The following is a 25,265-nucleotide window of genomic DNA, read 5'->3' on the forward strand; positions in this document are numbered from 1 at the left end:
TTCACTACTGTTGATGTCTTAAAAACATGACGCATTGATTTGAGTGAAATAATTCAAACTACTTATTGCAACACGTGTATTGTTCAGTTTCAATAACAGTCCTAAAACGTTGCATTACTTGAGGGTACATTGTTTTTAATGGGGCAGGGAAACTGAAAGTGCTCTGGGAACCAAATTAACAATATGCACAGTTTGTATGTGGTCAAATCTTTAACTTGTAATATGTTATTCACAATAAAATGAAATAAGGTAACTAAACTTTTTGAAGCTCTATTCATTGCATTTCTATCTGCAGTTTATCCTCTGAACTATCTTCTGAACCCCCTGATGCAACTCATTCCATAACTTGTGCATTTCTGTGGAGCTAAATGGATTGGACATATGTACCCTATATGGTTTAAATTCCTCCTCAGAAGGCAATTTAATGTGGAGGGCAATTAAAATCTACATAAATTGTTTAGGGTTTGACTTGGAATTCATTATCAGCCACTCCCAATTTGTTCCTTGTCCCTAACCCTTTGATCTTTGCAGGTGTGTAAGCAATATGGTAGAAGCGCCACCACTAAACTGCTTGCACCTATCCAGACCCTTCAGATAATCAAAGCGCCAAGGGGTAGGGAATGAATTGGGATTGTCTCAGAGCTGCACCTCAGGTATGTGAACTGTTATGCGCCTGCCTTTCTATAGTATCTTGTATCCAATGCAGGTAGTTCCCTAGCCGGGTGTAGATGCCATACTTCCCCTTGGCGGCACACTTCTCCCCCCAGCTCACCACCCCTGTGAGGAACCAGGTCCCGCGGTAGTTGACCACAAAGGGACCCCCACTGTCCCCACTGCAGGCATCCAAGCTGGCCTCCAGGTAGCCCGCGCAGAACATGTTGTCTGTGATGACCTGCTCCGTGGAGCGGATGCACTTCTGCTGGTCGACCACGGGCAGAGCGACTTTCCTCAGGAAGCGTGAGGAGCGCCCGAGGTACTGTGTGGCGCCCCAGCCTGTGACCAAGCCCCTCACATCCTCCCTCTGGAGGTGGTGGGCCAGCTGACCATTGGGAAGGCAGGCGGGCACCGCCACAGGGCTCAGCGCCACAGGGGCAGAGAGGTAGACGAGAGCAATGTCGCTATCGAAGGTGTAGTCATGGAAGTGAGGGTGGACGACGACCTTCGCCACTTTGATCTTCTGCTCGTTTGGGTCGGGACGTCGCTTGTCATAGTCCCCTGTAAAACACAGACAGTTTTTAAACGGGCACAATGGCTCATCAACATGTTGCACTTGTTGAGTTCTGAGAATATGAAATATACTTATTCATGTCACTAGGGGAGAGTGGGTAATGTATGACATTGACATTATGTCAGGATATGTTTTTGTTAGCCAGGAGGGATCCTCTGGGAGGAGAAGAGACAGTCTGGTACCAGGAACCATGACAGCTGTGAGTTTGGAAGGAGTGAGCACTTTGGGGTAGAGGTCAGAGGAAGAACAGATATCACCAAGGTTCTGTCTAGCAACAGATGCATTGGCTGTTCAGATGTGCAGGAGACTCAGAAGGAAGGGTTAAATATCAGTGCTTGTGTGAAATGTCGTCTGATGCAGCTGTATTGACCCCCTGGGAGAACTTGGTTAAGCTTTCATTGTGTTAGGTTCTAATTCTCAGAGTAAAAAAACTCAAAGGAAACTCAAACTGCTAGAGCATTTGACAGTATGCTCACTACTTATAAACAGTGGATCACACAGCCTCACCGATAGTCACATGGTCAGGGGTTTCCTGCATGCAGTGTGCGGCACTGACCACCCACCGCTGACTGATCAGAGTTCCCCCGCAGAAGCCATACCCATCCTCCCTCCAGAGCATGACCTGCAGGGACATGGAACAGGTAGGACTAGTATTAGGGGCCTGCCACAAACACTATTGTCATCATCATACACTACATGCATTATGATTTCTGAGATTAGTGCCTGCAGTGCCACAGGATTGTGTCAGTAGAGCTCCAATCAAGACTATCTTACTAACGGGACATTAAAAATGAAAATTGTATGTTTCATCAAGTTGTGGCTAAACAACGACACGGATAACATGCAGCTGGCTGGGTTTTTGGTCCATCGTCAAGATAGAACAGTCACCTCCGGTAAGACTAGGGGTGACGGTCTGTCTATTTGGTGCACAAAATCTAATATTAAGGAAGTCTCAGTTTTGCTCGCCTGAGGTAGAGTATCTCATGATAAGCTGTAGATCACATTTTTTTGTAGCTGTCTATTTACCACCGCAAACCCGATGCTGGCACTAAGACGGCACTCAACGACCTGTGTAAGGCCATAAGCAAACAAGAAAATGCTCACCCAGAGGAGGCGCTCCTAATGGCCGGGCACTATAATGCAGGGAAAATTAAATCCATTTGACCTCATTTCTACCAGCATGTTACATGTGCAACCAGAGGAAAAAATACTCTAGACCACTTTTACTCCACACACACACAGAGATGCTACAAAGCTCTCCCTCCCCCTCCATTTGGCCAATCTGACCATCACACTATCCTGCTTACAAGCAAAAACTAAAGTAGGAACTACCAGTGACTTGCTCAATAAGGAAGTGGTCAGATGATGCAGATGCTAAGCTACAGGACTGTTTTACTAGCACAGACTGGAATATGTTCCGGGATTCTTCCGATGGCGTTGAGTACACCACATCAGTCACTGGCTTCATCAATAAGTGCATCGATGATGTCATCCCCACAGTCACTGCACGTACATACCAGAAGCCATGGATGACAGGGCACATCAGCACTGCCGCGTTCAAGGAGCGGGACTCTAACCCGGACGCTTATAAGAAATCCGACGAACCATCAAACAAAGCATCAATACAGCACTAAGATTGAAACATACTACACTGACGCTCGTCGGACATGGTTGGGCTTGCAAACTATTACGGACAACAAAGGGAAGCACAGCCGAGAGCTGCCCAGTGACACGAGCCTACCAGATGAGCTAAATAACTTCTATGCTCGCTTAGAGGCAAGCAACACTGAAGCATGCATGAGAGCATCAGCTGTTCTGGACAACTGTGTGATCACCCTTTCCGCAGCAGATGTAAGACCTTTAATCAGGTCAACATTCACAAGGCCGCAGGGCCAGACGGATTACCAGGACGTGTACTCTGAGCATGTGCTGACCAACTGGCAGGTGTCTTCACTGACATTTTCAACCTGTCACTGAGTCTGTAATACCAACATGTTTCAAGCAGACCAAATTAACCTGCCTAAATGACTACTAATGTGGTGTACTTACGTCTGTAGCCATGGACTGGCTGGTCATGGCTCACAACACCATTATCCCAGAAACCCTAGACCCACTCCAGAAACCCTAAACCCACTAATTTGAATACCACCCCAACAAATCCACATATGCAATCTCTCTTGCACTCTACACTGCCCTTTCCCACCTGCATAAAAGGAACACCTACGTGAGAATGCTATTAATTGATTACAGCTCAGCGTTCAACACCATAATATAATATAATATATGCCATTTAGCAGACGCTTTTATCCAAAGCGACTTACAGTCATGTGTGCATACATTCTACGTAGTGCTCTCAACTCAGCTAAGGACCCTGAGACTAAACACTTCCCTCTGCAACTGGATCCTGGACTTCCGGACGGGCCACCCCCAGGTGGTAAGGGTAGGCAACATCACAACTGCTACGCTGAACCTCAACTCAGGGGTGCTTGCTCAGTCCCCTCCTGTACACCCTGATCACTCATGACTATGGCCAAGCACGACTCCAACACCATCTTTAAGTTTTCCGACGACACAACAGTGGTAGGCCTGATCACCGACAAGGATGAGATGGCCTATAGGGATTTCAGAGACCTGGTAGTGTGGTGCCAGGCTAGCAACCTCTCCCTCAACGTGATAAAGACAAAGGAGAAGATTGTGGACAGGAAAGGAGGACCGAGCACGACCCCATTCTCATTGATGGGACTGTAGTGGAGCAGGTTGAGAGCTTCAAGTACCTTGGTGTCTACATCACCAACAAACTAACATGGTACAAACACACCAATACAGTCTTGAAGAGGTCACGATCAAACCTATTCCCCCTGAGGAGACTTTGGTATGGGTCCTCAGATCCTCAAAATGTTCGACAGCTGCACCATCGAGAACATCCTGGCTGGTTGCATCACTGCCTGGTATGGCAACTGCTCGGCCTCCGACCTCAAGGCACTACAGAGTGCAGTGCGTACGGACCAGTACATCACTGGGGCCAAACTTCCTGCCATCAAGGACCTCTATACCAGGCGGTGTCAGAAGTAGGCCCTACAAATTGCCCACGCTACGGCATGGCAAGCGGTACCGGAGCGCTAAGTCTAGGCCCAAAATGCTTCTTAAAAGCTTCTACCCCAAGCCATAAGACTCCTTAACAGCTAATCAATTTGCTACTCAGACTATTTGCATTGTCCCTCCCACCACCATGTTTATGCTGCTGCTACTCTCTGTTTATTAGTCATGCATAGTCACTTTACCTCTACCTACATGTACATATTACCTCAATTACCTCGACCAACCTGTGCCCCCGCAGATTGACTCTGTACCGGTACCCGCTGTACAAAGATTCACTTCTGTTTTTATTTTAGTAAATAATAATTTCAGTTTATTTTAGTAAATAATTTCTTAACACATATTTTTCTTCAACTGCATTGTTGGTTATTAAGGACTTGTAAGTAAGCACTTCACTAACACCCTTTTGTATGTGGTACATGTGACAAACAAAATGTGATGTAGTAACCAAGAAAGTGTTAAACAAATAATAATATTTTAGATTCTTTAAAGTAGCCACCCTTTGCTTTGATGACAGCTTTGCACAGTCTTGGCATTCTCTCAACCAGCTTCATGAGGAATACTTTTCCAACAGTCTTGAGTTTCCACAGTTGCTGAGCCCTTGTTGGACTGCAGAGTGAAGGAAAAGCAGCCGACTCATCCCAAACCATCTCATTTGGGTTTAGGTCAGGTGATTGTGGAGGCAAGGTCATCTGATGCAGCACTCCATTACTCTCCTTGGTCAAATAGCCCTTACACAGCCTGGAGGTGTGTTTTGGGTCATTGTCCTGTTGAAATAATAATAATAATAATATATGCCATTTAGCAGACGCTTTTATCCAAAGCGACTTACAGTCATGTGTGCATACATTCTACGTATGGGTGGTCCCGGGAATCGAACCCACTACCCTGGCGTTACAAGCGCCATGCTCTACCAACTGAGCTACAGAAGGACCAAAACAAATGTCCCACTGAAGCGCAAACCAGATGGGTTGGCATAATACTGTGGTAGACATGCTGGTTAAGTGTGCCTTGAATTCTAAATAAATCACCTACAGTGTCACCAGCAAAGCACTGCCACACCATCACACCTCCTCCATGCTTCACGGTAGGAACCACACATGCGGCGATCATCCGTTCACCTACACTGCGTCTCAAAGACACGGCGGTTGGAACCAAAAATCTCAAATTTGGACTCATCAGGCCAAAGGACAGATTTACACCAGTCTAATGTCCATTGCTTGTGTTTCTTGGCCCAAGCAAGTCTCTTATTATTATTGGTGTCCTTTAGTGGTGGTTTCTTTGCAGCAATTTGACCATGAAGGCCTGATTCACACAGTCTCCTCTGAACAGTTGATGCTGAGATGTGTCTGTTACTTGAACTTTGTTTGGGCTGCCATTTCTGGAATGAACTTCTCCTCTGCAGCAGATGTAACTCTGGGTCTTCCTTGATGGTTCTTGTGACTGCACTTGAAGAAACTTTCAAAGTTCTTGAAATTTTCCAAATTGACTGACCTACGTCTTAAAGTAATGATGTACTGTCGTTTCGCTTTGTTTATTTGAGCTGTTCTTGCCATAATATGGACTTGGTCTTTTACTAAATAGGGCTATCTTCTATATTCCACCCCTACCTGGTCCTTCTGTAGCTCAGTTGGTAGAGCATGGCGCTTGTAACGCCAGGGTAGTGGGTTCGATGTATGCACACATGACTGTAAGTCGCTTTGGATAAAAGCATCTGCTAAATGGCATATATTATTATTATTATTATTACCTTGTCACAAGACAACTGATTGAGCAAAGAAAGTAGAAGAAAGAAACCTGTTAATTTAAACGCATTCCAGGTGACTACCTCCTGAAGCTGTTTGAGAGTATGCCACAAGTGTGCAAAGCTATCAAGGCAAAGGGTGGCTACTTTGTAGAATCTCAAATATAAAATACTTTAACACTTTATTGGTTACTACATTATTTCATAGTTTTGATGTCTTCACTATTATTCTACAATAATAAAAAAAATAACACCCTTTAATGAGTAGGTGTCCCCAAACTTTTGACTGGTACTGTATTTATAAAAAATAATGCCACCTCGTAGCCCTGTGTTGTAGGCCTACCTGCCATGGGCTTCCTCCCTGCCTCTCCAGCTGTCCTCCCACTATCCGGTTGTCTTCATTAACACCCTCCATGTATTCAGTGCTGTTCCCACCTGGCTGCGTTGAGTTAATCCCAGACAGTCTGGAAGTTGAGTTCCCTTCTACCTCCATGGAGATGTTGAGGTTCCCGTCAGAGTTGCGGAGGGTCAAGGCCTCGGACTCGTCCAGCAGAGAGCGATGCAGGGAAGCCTCACTCTGCTTCTTCCCACAAGGGAACGCCACTGGCAATGAAAATGTACAGTACAGGAAAACCATAACTATCCAGAGCATATGCCTCTAGAGACTGTAAAGAAATAGGTGATTTGTTTATCAGTGCTTTGTCTACCTGCTTCAGAGCAGGTCTTGCCGTCTTCATCTAACTGGTAGCCCTCTGCACAGCTGCACTGGACCCCTGTGGTGCGCTCCTGGTTGGTGCAGTAATGCAGACAGCCGCCATTCTTAAACTGGCACTCAAACACCTCTGGAGGAACAGAACAAGTTTCAACAGAATGGCCATTTTGTGGTATTAGAAGAGTAGAAAATAATTGACTCCTAAATTGTATTTTATTGAGCAGGCAATTAGCTCTTCTTTTTTTAACCTGAAGGATCCTACAGTATCAATCAAAATTAGCGTACAAATACTTCCTACTATAAGTACAGTAATTAGTTTGCTAGCGAGTTTTATAAACAATTCTATTGTTTAGATAGGGCATTCAGACCCCTGGACTTTTTCCATATTTTGTTACGTTACAGCCTTATTCTAAACTTTGCATGTCAGAACAATTATCAAGCTATGACAAAGGATTTGTCCGAAAGAGACAGGATTGTGGTGAGGCACAGATCTGGGGAAGGTTACCAAAACATTTCTACAGAATTGAAGGTCCCCAAGAACACAGCAGCCTCATCATTCTTAAATGGAAGAAGTTTGGAACCACCAAGACTCTACGTAGAGCTGGCCGCCCTGCCAAACTGAGCAATCGGGGGGGAAGGGCCTTGGTCAGGGAGGTGACCAAGAACCGGATGGTCACACTGACAGGACAACCATCTGTGCAGCACTCTACCAATCAGGCCTTTGTTACAATGTCCAGACGGAAGCCACTACTCAGTTACAAGGCACCTGAAAGACTCTCATCTGGTCTGATGAAACCAAGATTGAACTATTTGGCCTGAATGCCAAATGTCTGGAGTAAACGTGGCACCATCCCTATGGTGAAGCATGGTGGTGACAGCTTCATGCTGTGGGGATGTTTTTCAGCGGCAGGGACTGTGGGAAAGATCGAGGGAAAGATGAACGGCGCAAATACAGAGATCCTTGATGAAAACCTGCTCAAGAGTGCTTATGACCTCAGACTGGGGGCGAAGGTTCACCTTCCAACAGGACAACGACCCTAAGCATACAGCCAAGGCAACGCAGAAGTGGCTTTGGGACAAGTCTCAATGTCCTTGAGTGGCACAGCCGGACTTGAAACGGACTTGAACCCAATCGAACATCTCTGGAGTGACCTGAAAATAGCTGTGCAGCGAAGCTCCCCATCCAACCAGACAGAGCTTGAGAGGATCTGCAGAGAAGAATGGGAGACACTCCCCAAATACAGGTGTGCTACGCTTGTTGGGTCATACCCAAGAATACTCAATGCTGTAATCGCTGCCAAAGGTGCTTTAACAACGTACTGAGTAAAGGGTCTGAATACGTATTATAATTTTGATTTCCCAAAAATCTGTTTGCAATGTTATTATTGGGTATTGTGTGTAGATTAATAGATAAAAATAATTTAGAATAATGGGGTCTGAATACTTTTGTAATATGTTGGTTTTCCCTTAGATGGGAGAAAAATGTGAAAGCAATGTGGAGAGTTCACATTACACTCATTCAACTACGAAAAGGGTTGTACAGTAACTTCTGCAAGTGGTTTTCCAACAACTGTCCTGTAAATTGTCCAGTGAGGTCACATTCACAAAATAATCTGCCGTGCCACAACAGTTGGGACGTGTTGTACAATGATTGTAGACCAGAGGAGGCTGGTGGGATTAGCTATAGTGGGATGAGCTACAGGAGGATGGGCTCATGTTCATGACTGGAATGGAACAGAGTCATATGTTCGATACCGTTCCATTTATGCCATTGCAACCTCCTATATTTCCTCCCATTTGCCACCTCTGTTGTAGATGTGCCAGTGTGAACAGCACCAGTCCTGTAACAAAGCAATATTCAGTGTGGATTCCAGTCTATGACTGGGAGGTCCAGGGTCATGTAATTCAGGAGGTGAGAGTTTATAGACACAGGAAAACAGATGTATTATGACTGAGTAAAACCATACCTATTGCACAGGTTTTCCCATCGTAGCGTGGGGGACACAGACAGAGGTATCCATCCCGATCGATGGTGCAGATTCCTCCATTCTTACATGGGTTGTAGTGGCAAGGATTTAGATCTAATTCACAATTCATACAGAGACATCATCACAAGCGTTCCTTTCAAGTGACAATGCGGATTTCTGATATTTCAAAACTGAAAATAATCTAATGAAGCAATACGGTACTCACTCTTATACCTATACCAAAACTCCATCTGTAAGATAAAACAAAAGGGATTTACAGTCAGTTTAAATGTGGTATTTTGAGCTGTATGTCTGGTTACTTACACCTTGCATTAACACGTGAGCGGGGGGGGGTTTAGGGTCATGAAATATTTTGTGAATGAAGGGCGGGTGGGTTCAATAAAGAGAAAATTATGCATAAAAAAAATCCATAAATGTATACATTATTGTGCAATTCATATTTATAGGCTACATTGAGGTTTTCATCTGCCATTAGTGGGTAAGCTTAACAGTGGGTTTTGACCAGAGTCATAGCTAGCTAGTTGCTCTAGCTAATGTTCTTTTAAAAGAGGCTTTCTCACTTTGATGACAGACTGGCTAAACTGAGAAAAGTCCAGGAACAGTGGTCCAAAACTCATAACATGAATGTTAGCTTATTATTAGTTGTAATATATTAATTCATGCTATGTCAATGTCATTTTAGAAGGGAGTGTACTAATCTTATGAAGGCATCTGTAAATCATGTGCAATGGAGTGTATGAAGAAGACTCTCCGGAAAATCTGTCTCCCTCCAGCAGGTGGCGTTTTTCGTCCATCAAGCAAGGACTATTTGTATGAAGGTCAATAAGTGTCGAATTTGGTCAACAAAAACATTAATGGTTATTTGATCGAATAGAAGTTGTTTCGATGCATATTCCGACCATTTCTCTTCATTGAATATAGGTGGTTTATGTCACCAACACTCATTGAATATTCAAAAAATGATTACAATAATGAGATGTATCCACCAATCCAAAGAAAGAATAGGAAGCTAGACAGCCCTCTGTGCTGCTTTGTAACTCCCCAGTGTTCGGTTAAGGAGAGACATTTTTAATTTCACCTTTATTTAACCAGGTAGGCCAGTTGAGACAAGTTGTCATTTACAACTGCGACATGGCCAAGATGAAGCAAAGCAGTGCGACAAAAACAACACAATAGAAAAAGCAATATACTGTGTGTGCAAAATGAATTAAAGAGGTAAGGCATTAAATAGGCCAATAGTGGTGAAGTAATTACAATTTAGCAATTTACATTGGAGTGATATGTGCAATTAGAAAATACTGATGTGCAAAAGAGTAGAAAAACAAATATGGGTATGAGGTAGGTAGGTCGTTGGTTGGATGGGCAATTTACAGATGGAGCTGCAGCGATCGGTAAGCTGCTCTTACAGCTGACGCTTAAAGCTAGTGAGGGAGATATGTCTCTATAGCTTCAGTAATTTTTGCAATTCGTTCCAGTCATTGGCAGCAAAAAACTGGAAGGAAAGGTGGCTAAAGGAGGTGTTGGCTTTGGGGTGAAATATACCTGCTGGAGCGCGTGCTACGGGTGGGTATTGCTATGGTGACCAGTGAGCTGAGATAAGGCGGAGCCCTACCTACAAATACTTTTAGATGACCTGGAGCCAGTGGGTTTGGCGACAAATATGTAGCGAGGGCCAGCCAACGGGAGCATACAGGTCGCAGTGGTGGGTAGTATATTGGGCTTTGGTGACAAAACGGACAACTTGATATACTGTCAACATGTATCTTGTCAGTACATCAATATATCTTTGGCAGTATTCATTAAATAAAATAGCTTAATTTTACAGACACAGTGGTAGTAAAGTACTGTGTGCTTTAATTTAGAGAAGGCTATTTTTCAGTAACTTCAATTTCAAATCAAATCAAACACATGCCGCGTTTACATAGCATGGCACGAGGTAAACGGCAAACCGGATGTCATTGTTTTCAATGAGAGCACGACGATAAATAAGCACGACGATAAATACTGTTGAGGCTGGCGGTGAATGCCGCCACGGCAGACAGGACTTTCTGCCAAAGTCATATTTTTCCTGCTGTAGTGTTGTTTAATACACCATAGCAATACATACCATCGCACTGGCTTGCTTTTGCCATCACCTTCTTTCTTGCTTTTTTATCCCGCTATGCCAACAGGTATGACGGTTTTTGCGTCCCTCACCTAAACGCAGCATTTACTACAGGCCAAGAAAGCAACCCAATAGAGCGACTGTGGTTGGTTACTCTCCATCGACTCAAGTCAGAGAAAAGAGCAGGACCAAAGAGTGGAAAGGGAGATATACATTCTGAGACAGCCAAGAGAGTGCTTCATTGAAGACTACCTCCAGAAAAATAAGCATTCTCTTGTGTTGGTTCCATGTCTTGCAGGTAAGTTTCAACCAGTGTTTAACAGAACATACATTTAAATAAAACATTATTAATCAGGGTTGGGCTCTATTCAGAATTTTGAAATGGACTCCTATTTGAATTGGCCACAGGATATAGAGTTTGAGTGACAGGAAGTAGCATTTAATTCAGTCAGAGATACTGGATATAATGAAGAGATCCTTGTCTCTGCCCAAACAATAGGAATTTCAATCAATTAAATTCCATTTACTTTAATAAAAATTTGGTATCTTGTTGACTACTTCAATTCAAACTCAAGATTTTAATTGGAATTTGAGGCATTTTCAATTAAAATCTGAATTGAGCCCAACCCTGGTAAATCAAATCAAATCAAATGTTATTTGTCACATACACATGGTTAGCAGATGTTAATGTGAGTGTAGCGAAATGCTTGTGCTTCTAGTTCCGACAATGCAGTAATAACCAACGAGTAATCTCGCTAACAATTCAAAAACTACTGCCTTATACACACAAGTGTAAAGGGATAAAGAATATGTACAAAAAGATATATGAATGAGTGATGGTACAGAGCGGCATAGGCAAGATGCAGTAGATGGTATCGAGTACAGTATATACATATGAGATGAGTATGTAAACAAAGTGGCATAGTTCAAAGTGGCTAGTGATACATGTATTACATAAAGATGCAGTAGATGATATAGAGTACAGTATATACGTATACATATGAGATAAATAATGTAGGGTATGTAAACATTATTATGTAGCATTGTTTGAAGTGGCTAGTGATATATTTTACATAAATTCCCATTATTAAAGTGGCTGGAGTTGAGTCAGTGTGTTGGCAGCAGCCACTCAATGTTAGTGGTGGCTGTTTAACAGGCTGATGGCCTTGAGATAGAAGCTGTTTTTCAGTCTCTCGGTCCCAGCTTTGATGCACCTGTACTGACCTCGCCTTCTGGATGATAGCGGGGTGAACAGGCAGTGGCTCGGGTGGTTGTTGTCCTTGATGATCTTTATGGCCTTCCTGTGACATCGGGTGGTGTAGGTGTCCTGGAGGGCAGGTAGTTTGCCCCTGGTGATACGTTGTGCAGACCTCACTACCCTCTGGAGAGCCTTACGGTTGTGGGCGGAGCAGTTGCCGTACCAGGCAGCCCGACAGGATGCTCTCGATTGTGCATCTGTAGAAGTTTGAGTGCTTTTGGTGACACGCCGAATTTCTTCGCCCTCCTGTATTAATGTGATTAGTAATATACTATGTTTTCCATTTAGGATATGCACAGTTTGATGGTCAAGAGTGACGGAGGCCTCGAACTGGACAAAGATTTTTTATTTAATGAGTCCGACGCAAAGGATATACTACACTCCGGAGACCAGGCCCAAATCCCAGTCATTTGCATGAAGAAAAGGCGGAGATACAGAGGGAGAAGGTCGGGGTACCTTGTTAGGATTAATAAGCGAGTTAATAAATCACCATTACCATCGGGTTCTATTGGCCAACGTGCAATCACTGAAACTCGATCTGAGGTTGAGACTATCCTACCAACAGGACAATAAAAACTGTAATATATTTTGTTTCACCGAGTCATGGCTGAACGACGACACGGAAAATATAGAGCTGACTGGGTTTTCTGTGCATTGACAGGACAGAGCAGCTACGTCTGGTAAGACGAGGGGTGGGGTGTGTGTCTATTTTTCAATAACAGTTGGTGCGCAATGTTTAATATTAAAGAAGTCTTGCGGTATTGCTTGCCTGAGGTAGAGTACCTCATGATAAGCTGTAGACTACACTATCTACCTCATCGATATTATTCGTAGCCGTCTATTTACCATGACAAACTGATGCTGGCACTAAGACCACACTCAATGAGCTGTATAAGGCCATAAGCAAACAAGAAAATGCTCATCCAGAACCGACGCTCCTAGTGGCCTGGGACTTTATTGCAGGCAAACTTAAATCTGTTTTACCTCATTTCTACAAGCATGTTTCATGTGCAACCAGAGGGAGGAAAAAATTATAGACAACCTTTACTCCACACACAGAGATGCATACAAAGCTCTCCCTCCATTTGGCAAATCTGACCATAATTCTATCCTCCTGATTCCTGCTTACAAGCAAAAACTAAAGCAGGAAGTACCAGTGACTCATACAATACGGAAGTGGTCAGATGACGCGGATGCTACGCTACAGGACTGTTTTGCTAGCACAGACTGGAATATGTTCCGTGATTCATCCAATGGCATTGAGTATACCACCTCAGTCATCGGCTTCATCAATAAGTGCATTGACGACATCGTCCCCACAGTGACCGTAAGTACATATCCCAACCAGAAGCCATGGATTACAGTCAGTGTTCGCATCGAGGTAAAGGCTAGAGCTGCCGCTTTCATGGAGCAGGACACTAATTCAGACACTTATAAGAAATCCCGCTATGTCCTCAGACGAACCATCAAACAGGCAACGTGTGAATACAGGACTAAGATTGAATCCTACTACACTGGCTATGACGCTGGCAGGATGTGGCAGGGCTTGCAAACTATTACGGACTACAAAGGGAAACCCAGCCACGAGCTGCCCAGTGACGCAAGCCTACCAGACGAGCTAAGTGCCTTCTATGCTCGCTTCAAGGCAAGCAACACTGAAGAATGCATGAGAGCACCAGCTGTTCCGGACGACTGTGATATCACCTTCTCTGTAACCGATGTTAGCAAGACCTTTAAGCAGATCAACATTCACAAGGCCGGAGGGCCAGATGGATTAACAGAGTGTGTACTCAGCATGCGCAGACCAACTGGCAAGTGTTTTCAAACTCTCCCTGACCGAGCCTGTAATGCCCGTGTTTCAAGCAAACCCAAGAATGCAAAGGTAACCTACCTAAATGAAAAAAGCCCCGTAGCACTGACATTGTTTAGCCATGAATGGCTCACGAACAGTGAGCTGCCCTGAATCTATTAAAACTTCTATTTCACTAACTTCACATTTTAGAGAAATGGGTGAATCCTTCTCTGCCTACGGATCTTTGGATTTTTACTCTTGGCCTGGCACAAGTAATGTTGAGATATTCACACTGGCCCAACTTAGATTGCTTGTCAAAGGATATTTGATACAATGTAACTTTTGGAACTTTAACCATTTGCATGAATTAACATGGGTTTGAATGAGAACCATAGGAATACACTGGTTGCTATTCAAAATTGTCCTGCTCCTTGGTTAATCAAGCTATAAGACAACTTTAAAACGTTCAGACTATCCTAACTTCAAATCCTCTAAAACCTTTATAAACTATACAAAAATGAATTGGCACAAAATATCACACCAACAGTAACGCTTGATCTGTTCAAGCTAGAGACACCAACCAAATAACATGTTCAGGCTATCCTAACTTTATCAATTATAACCAGGGTTTGGAACAAATTCTTTTCCAATCATTTCATTCTGAACAGAACCATTATTTTTTAAATTCAGTTCCACTGTTCCGACCAGCAAAATTAAGTTCTGAACCAGTTCTAACAACAACAAGTTCTGGTTTATATCATTCCTTTCTGTTTCTTGTTAAACCTCTGAAGTATATATATATTTTTTTACATTTAGCTCAACATTAAACTACTTCACCAATCAGATAGAGCAGCTTGCTGTGGAGCAGGTAAGCGATTTAATATGTATAGGAAAGTAGTTAAAAGCAAATTGTATTTTGAAGTAACAGCATGGTTTAATCATGCTGAGCAGGTTCGAATTATCACGCCCGTGTAGGCATGTTTTGCATCAGCTGAAAGTTGATTGGATTTGGAACCAGGTTGCCAACAGGGCATGAGCCAAGTGCCCAATTCAAAGCCTACTGAGATGTTGGCTCAAAACAAAAGTGACGTAATTAAGCACGTGTAGTAATTAAGCACTGTAAAGTCCATGGAGAATAAGAGCACCTCCTCCCAGCTGCCCACTGCACTGAGGCTAGGAAACACTGTCACCAACGATAAATCCACGATACTTGAGAATTTCAATAAACATTTTTCTACGGCTGGCCATGCTTTCCACCTGGCTACCCCTACCCTGGTCAACAGCCCTGCACTCCCCACAGCAACTCGCCCAAGCCCCCCTCATTTCTCCTTCACCCAAATACAGATAGCTGATGTTCTTAAAGAACTGCAAAACCTGGACCCCTACAAATCAGCCGGGCTAGACAATCTGGACCCTCTATTTTTTTTAAAATTATCTGCCGAAATTGTTGCCACCCCTATTACTAGCCTGTTCAACCTCTCTTTCGTGTCGTCTGAGATTCCCAAAGATTGGAAAGCAGCTGCGGTCATCCCCCTCTTCAAAGCGGGGGACACTCTTGACCCAAACTGCTACAGACCTATATCTATCCTACCATGCCTTTCTAAGGTCTTCGAAAGCCAAGTCAACAAACAGATTTACCGACCATTTCGAATCTCACCATACCTTCTCTGCTATGCAATCTGGTTTCAGAGCTGGTCATGGGTGCACCTCAGCCACGCTCAAGGTCCTAAACGATATCTTAACCGCCATCGATAAGAAACATTACTGTGCAGCCGTATTCATTGATCTGGCCAAGGCTTTCGACTCTGTCAATCACCACATCCTCATCGGCAGACTCGACAGCCTTGGTTTCTCAAATGATTGCCTCACCTGGTTCACCAACTACTTCTCTGATAGAGTTCAGTGTGTCAAATCAGAGGGTCTGCTGTCCGGACCTCTGGCAGTCTCTATGGGGGTGCCACAGGGTTCAATTCTTGGGCCGACTCTCTTCTCTGTATACATCAATGAGGTCGCTCTTGCTGATGGTGAGTCTCTGATCCACCTCTACGCAGACGACACCATTCCGTATACTTCTGGCCCTTTTTTGGACACTGTGTTAACAACCCTCCAGGCAAGCTTCAATGCCATACAACTCTCCTTGCGTGGCCTCCAATTGCTCTGAAATACAAGTAAAACTAAATGCATGCTCTTCAACCGATCGCTACCTGCACCTACCCGCCTGTCCAACATCACTACTCTGGACGGCTCTGACTTAATACGTGGACAACTACAAATACTTAGGTGTCTGGTTAAACTGTAAACTCTCCTTCCAGACCCATATCAAACATCTCCAATCCAAAGTTAAATCTAGAATTGGCTTCCTATTTCGCAACAAAGCATCCTTCACTCATGCTGCCAAACATACCCTTGTAAAACTGACCATCCTACCAATCCTCGACTTTGGCGATGTCATTTACAAAATAGCCTCCAATACCCTACTCAATAAATGGGATGCAGTCTATCACAGTGCAATCCGTTTTGTCACCAAAGCCCCATATACTACCCACCATTGCGACCTGTATGCTCTTGTTGGCTGGCCCTCGCTTCATACTCGTCGCCAAACACACTGGCTCCATGTCATCTACAAGACCCTGCTAGGTAAAGTCCCCCCTTATCTCAGCTCGCTGGTCACCATAGCATCTCCCACCTGTAGCACACGCTCCAGCAGGTATATCTCTCTAGTCACCCCCAAAACCAATTCTTTCTTTGGCCGCCTCTCCTTCCAGTTCTCTGCTGCCAATGACTGGAACGAACTACAAAAATCTCTGCAACTGGAAACACTTATCTCCCTCACCAGCTTTAAGCACCAACTGTCAGAGCAGCTCACAGATTACTGCACATGTACATAGCCCACCTATAATTTAGCCCAAACAACTACCTCTTTCCCAACTGTATTTAATTTATTCATTTATTTTGCTCCTTTGCACCCCATTATTTTTTATTTCTACCTTGCACATTCTTCCATTGCAAAACTACCATTCCAGTGTTTTACTTGCTATATTGTATTTCCTTTGCCACCATGGCCTTTTTTGCCTTTACCTCCCTTCTCACCTCATTTGCTCACATTGTATATAGACTTGTTTATACTGTATTATTGACTGTATGTTTGTTTTACTCCATGTGTAACTCTGTGTCGTTGTATCTGTCGAACTGCTTTGCTTTATCTTGGCCAGGTCGCAATTGTAAATGAGAACTTGTTCTCAACTTGCCTACCTGGTTAAAAAAGGTGAAATAAAAATAAATAAAATAAAATATTGATAGCCCCTCAATGGCAAGGCAAGCTCTGTATAGCGCAGATCACTCTCCTACTATATGACGAGCCTTGTCAACTACCGTGATTACGGTGTGAAAGAAGCCGGCGAAGGGGGTGGCTGCCGTTTTATGGGCTCTTAACCAACCGTGCAATTTTGTTTTGTTTTTTCATATTGTTTAACTTATTTTGTACATTATTGGGTTTGACATTTTGAACATTGAGATATTAAATAAATTATAGGAAAGAAGCTTAGAATCAAAGGAGAAAGAGACTGGGCCTCTGTAGAAAGACAGATAGCTGTGGAATGTGTTGGGGGACGGGAGCAGAGCATCGTGTTGATAAAGGGGAGACAGATGGACATCTGTGGATTAGATGAAGGAGGGGTTGAGGTCAGGAGGTGAGGACAGATTTCCTTAAGTGAATAATAAGGGTTTGGTATCCTGTTACCCTCTTTCTGTTGAACCATAAGATGTAAGGATTGGGGAGAAGGCTTGTCTTAAGTAGGATGTATATAACTGATGGAGAGAAATGTTTTGGTGTCTGAATACAGCTGTACAGAACCTTTGGGAAGAATTAAACTTGGTTAAAGCTTCTCTAGTGTCCGTGAGTTATTTACTCTGAAAAATAAGAACCTAACAACATAATTTTGCTGCTACTGTCTCTTATCACCGAAAAGAGCTTCTGGACAGTGATTACTCACCTTAAACTGGACAAAAAAAAATTACGAGTCGGTACTATTGGCCAATGTGCTATCGCTGGATAATAAATTGGATGAACTACAAGCACGTATATCCTAGCAACAGGACATTAAAAACAGTACTATCTTATGTTTCACCGAATCGTGGCTGAACGACGACATGAAAATAACATATGCTGCTGTTCTATCGGCAGGATAGAACAGCAGCTTCTAGTAAGATAAGGAGTGGCGTTCTATGTATATTTGTAAACAACAGCTGGTTCACGATATCTAAAGAAGTCTTGAGGTTTTGCTCGCCTGAGGTAGAGTATCTCATGATAAGCTGTAGACCACACTATCTACCTAGAGTTGTCAACTATATTATTCGTAGCTGTCTATGTACCATCACAAACCAATGCTGGCAATATGACGGCACTCAATGAGCTGTATACGGCCCTAAGCAAACAGGAAAAAGTTAACCCAGGGGCGGCACTCCTTGTGGCCAGGACTTTAATGCAGGGAAACTTAAATCCGTTTTACCTCATTTCTACATGCATGTTAAATGTGCAAAAAGAGGGAAGAAAACAATACACCAGTGGTTCCCATTTATAGTCCCGTACCCCTTCAAACTTTCAACCTCCAGCTGTGTACCCCCTCTAGCACCAGGATCAGCGCACTCTCAAATGTTGTTTTTTGACATCATTGTAAGCCTGCCACACACACACTATATGATACATTTATTAAACATAAGAATGAGTGGGAGTTTTTGTCACAACCCGGCTCGTGGGAAGTGACAGAGCTCTTATACGACCAGGGCACAAATAATAATATAATAACAATCAATAATTTTGCTATTTATTTAACCATCTTTCATATAAAACCTTGTTTGTTCATTGAAAATTGTGAATTACTCACCGCAGGTTAATGCGATGGGTGTGCTTGAAAGGATGCACATAACTATGCAATGTTGGGTTGTATTTGAGGGAGTCTGCCTTAAATCATTATCCACACACAGTCTGTGCTTCTATTTAGTTTTCATGCTAGTGAGGGCCGAGAATCACTCTCACATGGTTGTGAGAGGGTATCAGTGTCTTTACAGCGCGATTTGCCAAGGCAAGATACTCTGAGCGCATCCCAATCCAGAAATCTGGCAGTGGCTTCTGATTAAATCCAATTTTCATAGAACCGCCTGATGCAATTTTGATGAGGCTCTCTTGTTCAGATATAGGTAAGTGAACTGGAGGCAGGGCATGAAAGGGATAATGAATCCAGTTGTTTCTGTCATCTGTTTCAGGAAAGTACCAGGTGCTTCGCTATATCACATTTGACAATGTCCGTAAGCATGAGTTAATTTGAACACAAAAAAATCATACAATGATGGAAAGACCTGTGTGTTGTCCTTGTTAATGCAGACAGAATTTTGTCCCGCACATTGTATAGAGTTGCGTAGAGTCCCTGAATTCTAAGATTCAGATCATTCAGACGAGAGAACACATCACCCAGACGTCATCATGCAAGCGGTCAGACAAGTGAAAATTATGGTCAGAAAAGAAAACTTTAAGCTTGTTTCTCAATTAAAAAAATACATGTCAATCCTTTGCCCCTTGATAGAGCATTTCTGTATGTTGTAAAAGCGTTACATGGTCGCTGCACATGTCATTTCATAGTGCAAAAAATACACGAGAGTTCAGGGACCTTGCTTTAACAAAGTTAACCATTTTCACTGTAGTGTCCAAAACGTCTTTCAAGCTGTCAGACATTCCCTTGGAAGCAAGAGATTCTGGTGGGTACTGCAATGTACCCAAATGGCATCGGGGAGCAACTGCTTGAATGCACGTTTACCACTCCACTATGTCTCCCTGTCATGGCTTTTGCGCCATCAGTACAGATGCTCACATGAGCAGCATCTACGTTTTGCTACATATGGACCGTTAGTGGAATTCCTGCGAGAGAGTAATGGTTTAATGTGATTGGATGTTAATTATTTGACTAGGCTACCTGTATTTGACATTGTGTTGTTATTTCGCTGAACACTAGATGGTTTAATTTGATTTTTGGCAGTGAAACGAGGCTATTCAGGTGAGAAAAAAACCTCACCCAAATGTATAGCCACGTTGGAAAATATAAATGGACTGTTTGAAAATGTGAAGAAAATAAATGTCGTACCCCCGACGGCATTGCGCGTACCCCAGTTTGGGAATACCTGCTGTAGATCACCTTTACTTCACACACAGAGATGCGTACAAAGCTCTCCATCGCCCTCCATTTGGCAAATCTGACCAGAATTCTATCCTCCTGATTCCTGCTTACAAGCAAAAATTTAAGCAGGAAGCACCAGTGACTCGATCAATAAAAAAAGGGTACACCACATCGGTCACTGGCTTCATCAATAAATGCATTGATGACGTCGTCCCCACAGTGACTGCACATACATACCACAACCAGCAGCCATGGATTACAGGCAACATTCGCACTGAGCTAAAGGTTAGAGCTGTCACTTTCAAGGAGCGGGACTCTAACGCGGAAGCTTATAAGAAATCCCACTATTCCCCCCGACGAACCATCAAACAGAGGACTAAGATCGAATCCTCTACACCAGCTCCGACGCTTGTCGGATGTGGCAGGGCTTGCAAACTATTACAGACTACAAAAGGAAGAGAGAGCTGTTCAGTGACACGAGCCTACCAGATGTGTTAAATTACTTCTATGCTCACTTCGAGGCAAGTAACACTGAAACATGCATGAGAGCATCAGCTGATCTGAAACAACTGTGTGATCACGCTATCCGGAGCAAATGTGAGTAAAACCTTTAAACAGGTCAACATACACATACGGATTACCAGGACGTGTACACCGAGCATGCACTGACCAACTGGCAAGTATCTTCACTGACATTTTCAACCTCTTCGTGTCTGTAATACTAACATGTTTCAAGCAGACCACCATAGTCCCTATGACCAAGAACACTAAGGTAACCTGCCTAAATGACTACCGACCCGTATCACTCACGTCTGCAGCCATAAAGTGCTTTGAAAGGCTGGTCATGGCTCACATCAACACCATTAACCCAGAATGCTATTCATTGACTATGGCTAAGCGTTCAACACCATAGTGCCCTTAAATTTCATCACTAAGCTAAGGTCTATGGGATTAAACACCTCCCTCTGCAACTGGATCCTGGACTTCCTGACGGGCCTCCCCCAGGTGGTAAGGGTAGGTAACAACACAACTGCCACACTGATCCTCAACATGGGTGCCCCTCAGGGGTGCGTGCTCAGTCCCCTCCTGTACTCCCTGTTCACTCATGACTGCACTGCCAGGTCTGACTCCAACACTATAATTAACTTTGCAGATTACCCAACAGTGGTAGGCCTGATCACCGACAATGACGAGACAGCCTATAGGGAGGAGGTCAGAGACCTGGCCATGTGGTGAAAGGATAACAATCTCTCCCTCAATGTGATCAAGACAAAGGAGAAGATTGTGGACTACAGGAAAAGGAGGACCGAGCACGCCCCCATTCTCATCGGCGGGGCTGTAGTGGAGCAGGTTGAGAGCTTCAAGTTCCTTGGTGTCCACATCACCAACAAACTAACATGGTCCAAGCACACCAAGACAGTCGTGAAGAGGGCACGACAAAACCTATTCCCCCTGAGGAGACTGAAAATATTTTTTGGCATGGGTCCTCAGGTCCTCAAAAGGTTCTACAGCTGCACCCGAGAGCATCCTGACGGTTTGCATCACTGCCTGGTATGGCAACTGCTCGGCCTCCGACCTCAAGAGACTACAGAGGGTAGTACGTATGGCCCAGTACATCACTGGGGCCAAGCTTCCTGCCATCCAGGACCTCTATACCAGGCGGTGTCAGAGGAAGGCATAGACTGCTTTCTCTGCTACCACACAGCAAGCGGTACCGGAGCGCCTAGGACCAAGAGGCTTCTAAAGAGCTTCTACCTCCAAGCCATAAGACTCTTGAACATCTAATCAAATGGCAAACTTTTACGCTGCTGCTACTCTGCTATTATCTATGCATAGTCACTTTTAAAAACTCCACCTACATGTACATATTACCTCAATTACCTTGACTAACCGGTGCCCACGCACATTGACTCTGTACCAGTACCCCTGTATATAGCCTCGCTATTATTATTTTACTGCTGCTCTTTAATTATTTGTTACTTTTATTTCTTATTTGTAGGTATTTTTCTTAACTCAATTTTTCTTAACTGCATTGTTGGTTAAGGGCTTGTAAGTAAGCATTTCACTGTAAGGTGTATTTGGCGCATGTGACATAACATTTTAGTTGATCTGCTGACCCAAGCAAATAGAGAGATTTTCATGGCCCTCTGTGTCCAGAACGAACGCTGTGCAAAAACTTGGGTAGGGCGAGAGCTTTGAGCAAAAGCAAACAACTCCCCCTGCAAGGGGAGGCCTTTCTCTCGTCAACGGTTATGTGGAAGCTATTATATTGGCCTATAAAAAGCGGGTTTACAGCCTCCAGAGGGTCTAAGGGCTAACTCCATCAGAGGTATGGCTACCTCTTAGGCACTGTTCAAAGGAATCTCCTTGCATGAGATTTGCTATATGGCTTGTTGAGGGATGCCCTCATACTTTTATGAGGTTCTATCGACAAGCTGTCACTGCACCCTCTTTTGTGCATATTGTCCTTAGCGTCGGGACCTCCAAGGGTTGATATTGAGAGTACCTGGCTTCGGCGAGCGTGTGCGATATGGGAGTTGGTCTTATCACACTAGTGAGATGTCAAAACAAATAATTGAAAGTGAACTAAAGGCTACTTGTGTAACCCGTTCTCTGATATTATGAGTGAGACATCTAACCACATTCACCTAACTTGCAAGCTCAGAGGTCAGGCGGGTGACTCTTTAGTATGAGGTGAAGGGCTTCGATAGACGTATATGATTGGTTCTTCAAGCTACTTAGGAGATTCTGGTTAATTCCACTAGTGAGATGTCTCACTCATAATATCAGAGAACCGGGGTTACGCAAGTAACCTTAAGTTTGTCTTCCAGTCAAGATGATCCAATCACTATCTAATCAAGGCTCGGTGAGTCTACACATGGTATTAAAATGTATCTCTTATTGGTCCACTGTGACCAGATGAGGGCATAATCTGGAAATAGGACATGTTAGCGCAAAGTATAAACAGAGCGTTCATAAGCTCTGGTCCAGGGCATCAGTGCGCATTCCCTGGACCAGAGCTTTCATGTGATGGCGCTGTTCTAGTACCGTCTTCTCCTTGGTCTGGAAGATCTCGGCAGCCTCCTCCTGGGAGCAGGTTTCCTCATAGCACTCCCGCTCCAGGTTGCCGGGCATCATCTCCTCAAGGAAGAAGTTGGCTCTGGGCCGCCGGGGCCCTCGGAGCAGCTGCTCTGCATCCCTCTGCTCCAGAAACACTGGGTACAACGGAGTAGGGTGAAGTCGCCACTAGACGTTGATCTGGAATCAATTTAGCATTTTCCCCACTTATGGTTAAAGTTAAGATTGGGGGAGGGGAAGCTGATCCTAGATCTGTACCTAGGGGAAACTTCACCCCAGAGCGGGCACAATGCTTTTGTCCTGTGTGAATCAGTTGGTAAGAGCATGACACTAACAATGGCAGGGTTGTGGGTTCAATTCTCGCAGTGATCACAACACATAAAACATGTCTGTTAAGTGGCATTCATATACAATACTGACATCTGCAACCCAGACATTGACAAGAGCCTCAAGAGCAGAGATTTGCTGGTTTTAGTTGTGTAGCTTAAACATATCACTGAATTTAGTTATATTTTAACGTATGACACCCATCACAAACGTAAATATCTCAATAAGTATCTAGTAAGCTGGAATTGAAGTGGTTTAATTAAAGATTGCAAATACAGTACAATAAATGGGCACGTTCCACTCTTGACTACAAGGTGAGGTGTTACCTTTTGATTCAAACAGGGAACAGACAGAAACCAGAAGTACTGTAAGGAGCCAACCGTCAGACTGTGACATTCCTCCGCTCCAGGTAGAAGTTGAAGGGGTGAACTGGGATCAGCTAGACTTTTCTGTGTGGACACAAGTATACAAAATGGTAAGAAAGGCAGGAACTGGAATAGTAAACCAGGACTGCTTTATCCATATTACCACATAGAATTTCCTTGGTAAAACAACCAAATTGACAGCGCTAATCTTTTTGCAGTTGTGGTCTGAATTACTGAGAATCAGTGTCCATGTTTAATCAGTGTCCATGTAGTACATACTTTGAGATATCTACTCTGTGCCTGGAGCACACATTACCCTGGAGCACACATAGATTACTAATGAAGATGTAGTTATGAGAAATAACCTACCGTTTTCTGTGGGTGTCTGCTAAAATGGTGGCTTTTCCCCACAAGCTCGGATATTGATCTTTAACGTGAATCTAAATGTTGACATAGTGAATCATTGGCACTGGCCAGGGCAGCGTTCAAGGCACTCAACAGTTTTGCGCTATTCATCATACTATTCATTTATCATGTCTGCTTCTAAAGTATCATGAGACTGAATGTCTTAATGAAAAAAAAAAATTCTGCCATAGTTCTAAAGTGTGGTCAGGGAAGCCGTATACATGTTAAAAACAATGTTGGACCTTAAATTTATGAACTAAACATTTTTAAACATGGCTAAACATTGAAATCTTGAACGTAATCTCCCCACGTCTACCTTTGACTCATTCCTCTCTGCCTCCTTCTTTCCACTCCTCTCCTCTTTTGACCTCACCCTCTCACCTTCCCCCCCTACTCACAAGGCAGGCAATACGCTCGACCTCATCTTTACTAGATGCTGTTCTTCCACTAACCTCATTGCAACTCCCCTCCAAGTCTCCGACCACTACCTTGTATCCTTTTCCCTCTCGCTCTCATCCAACACTTCCCACACTGCCCCTACTCGGATGGTATCGCGCCGTCCCAACCTTCGCTCTCTCTCCCCCGCTACTCTCTCCTCTTCCATCCTATCATCTCTTCCCTCTGCTCAAACCTTCTCCAACCTATCTCCTGATTCTGCCTCCTCAACCCTCCTCTCCTCCCTTTCTGCATCCTTTGACTCTCTATGTCCCCTATCCTCCAGGCCGGCTCGGTCCTCCCCTCCCGCTCCGTGGCTCGACGACTCATTGCGAGCTCACAGAACAGGGCTCCGGGCAGCCGAGCGGAAATGGAGGAAAACTCGCCTCCCCTGCGGACCTGGCATCCTTTCACTCCCTCCTCTCTACATTTTCCTCCTCTGTCTCTGCTGCTAAAGCCACTTTCTACCACTCTAAATTCCAAGCATCTGCCTCTAACCCTAGGAAGCTCTTTGCCACCTTCTCCTCCCTCCTGAATCCTCCTCCCCCTCCCCCCTCCTCCCTCTC

At 44.0% G+C, this 25,265-nt stretch overlaps 1 protein-coding gene across 1 annotated transcript; it reads right to left on the reverse strand.

Moving 5' to 3' along the window:
- Window positions 1–400: 400 nt before the first annotated feature.
- LOC118366006 (coagulation factor IX-like) lies at window positions 401–24,304 on the reverse strand. The gene is made up of 9 exons (XM_035748298.2): window positions 24,229–24,304; window positions 23,821–23,943; window positions 23,138–23,304; window positions 8,974–8,998; window positions 8,748–8,861; window positions 6,776–6,910; window positions 6,412–6,671; window positions 1,736–1,850; window positions 401–1,215 (listed from the first exon to the last, which is right to left on the reverse strand). Exons 2-9 carry the CDS (start codon window positions 23,888–23,890, stop codon window positions 650–652), a joined length of 1,452 nt encoding a protein of 483 aa, XP_035604191.1. The 5' UTR covers window positions 23,891–23,943; window positions 24,229–24,304; the 3' UTR covers window positions 401–649.
- Window positions 24,305–25,265: the final 961 nt, after the last annotated feature.

Source organism: Oncorhynchus keta, chromosome 33 (assembly GCF_023373465.1).
Source record: "Oncorhynchus keta strain PuntledgeMale-10-30-2019 chromosome 33, Oket_V2, whole genome shotgun sequence".
NCBI classification, from domain to species: Eukaryota; Metazoa; Chordata; class Actinopteri; order Salmoniformes; family Salmonidae; genus Oncorhynchus; species Oncorhynchus keta.

Bases quoted from the DNA above. Each gene is read 5' to 3' on its own strand.
- LOC118366006 (XM_035748298.2), bottom strand. From the start codon at position 23,890: ATGTCACAGTCTGACGGTTGGCTCCTTACAGTACTTCTGGTTTCTGTC. The intron at 6,911-8,747 runs GTATGGTTTTAC...CTGTTCCTCCAG, and splicing joins TGGGAAAACCTGTGCAATAG to AGGTGTTTGAGTGCCAGTTT. The intron at 1,216-1,735 runs GTGAGGCTGTGT...TGTGTTTTACAG, and splicing joins CCCTGACCATGTGACTATCG to GGGACTATGACAAGCGACGT.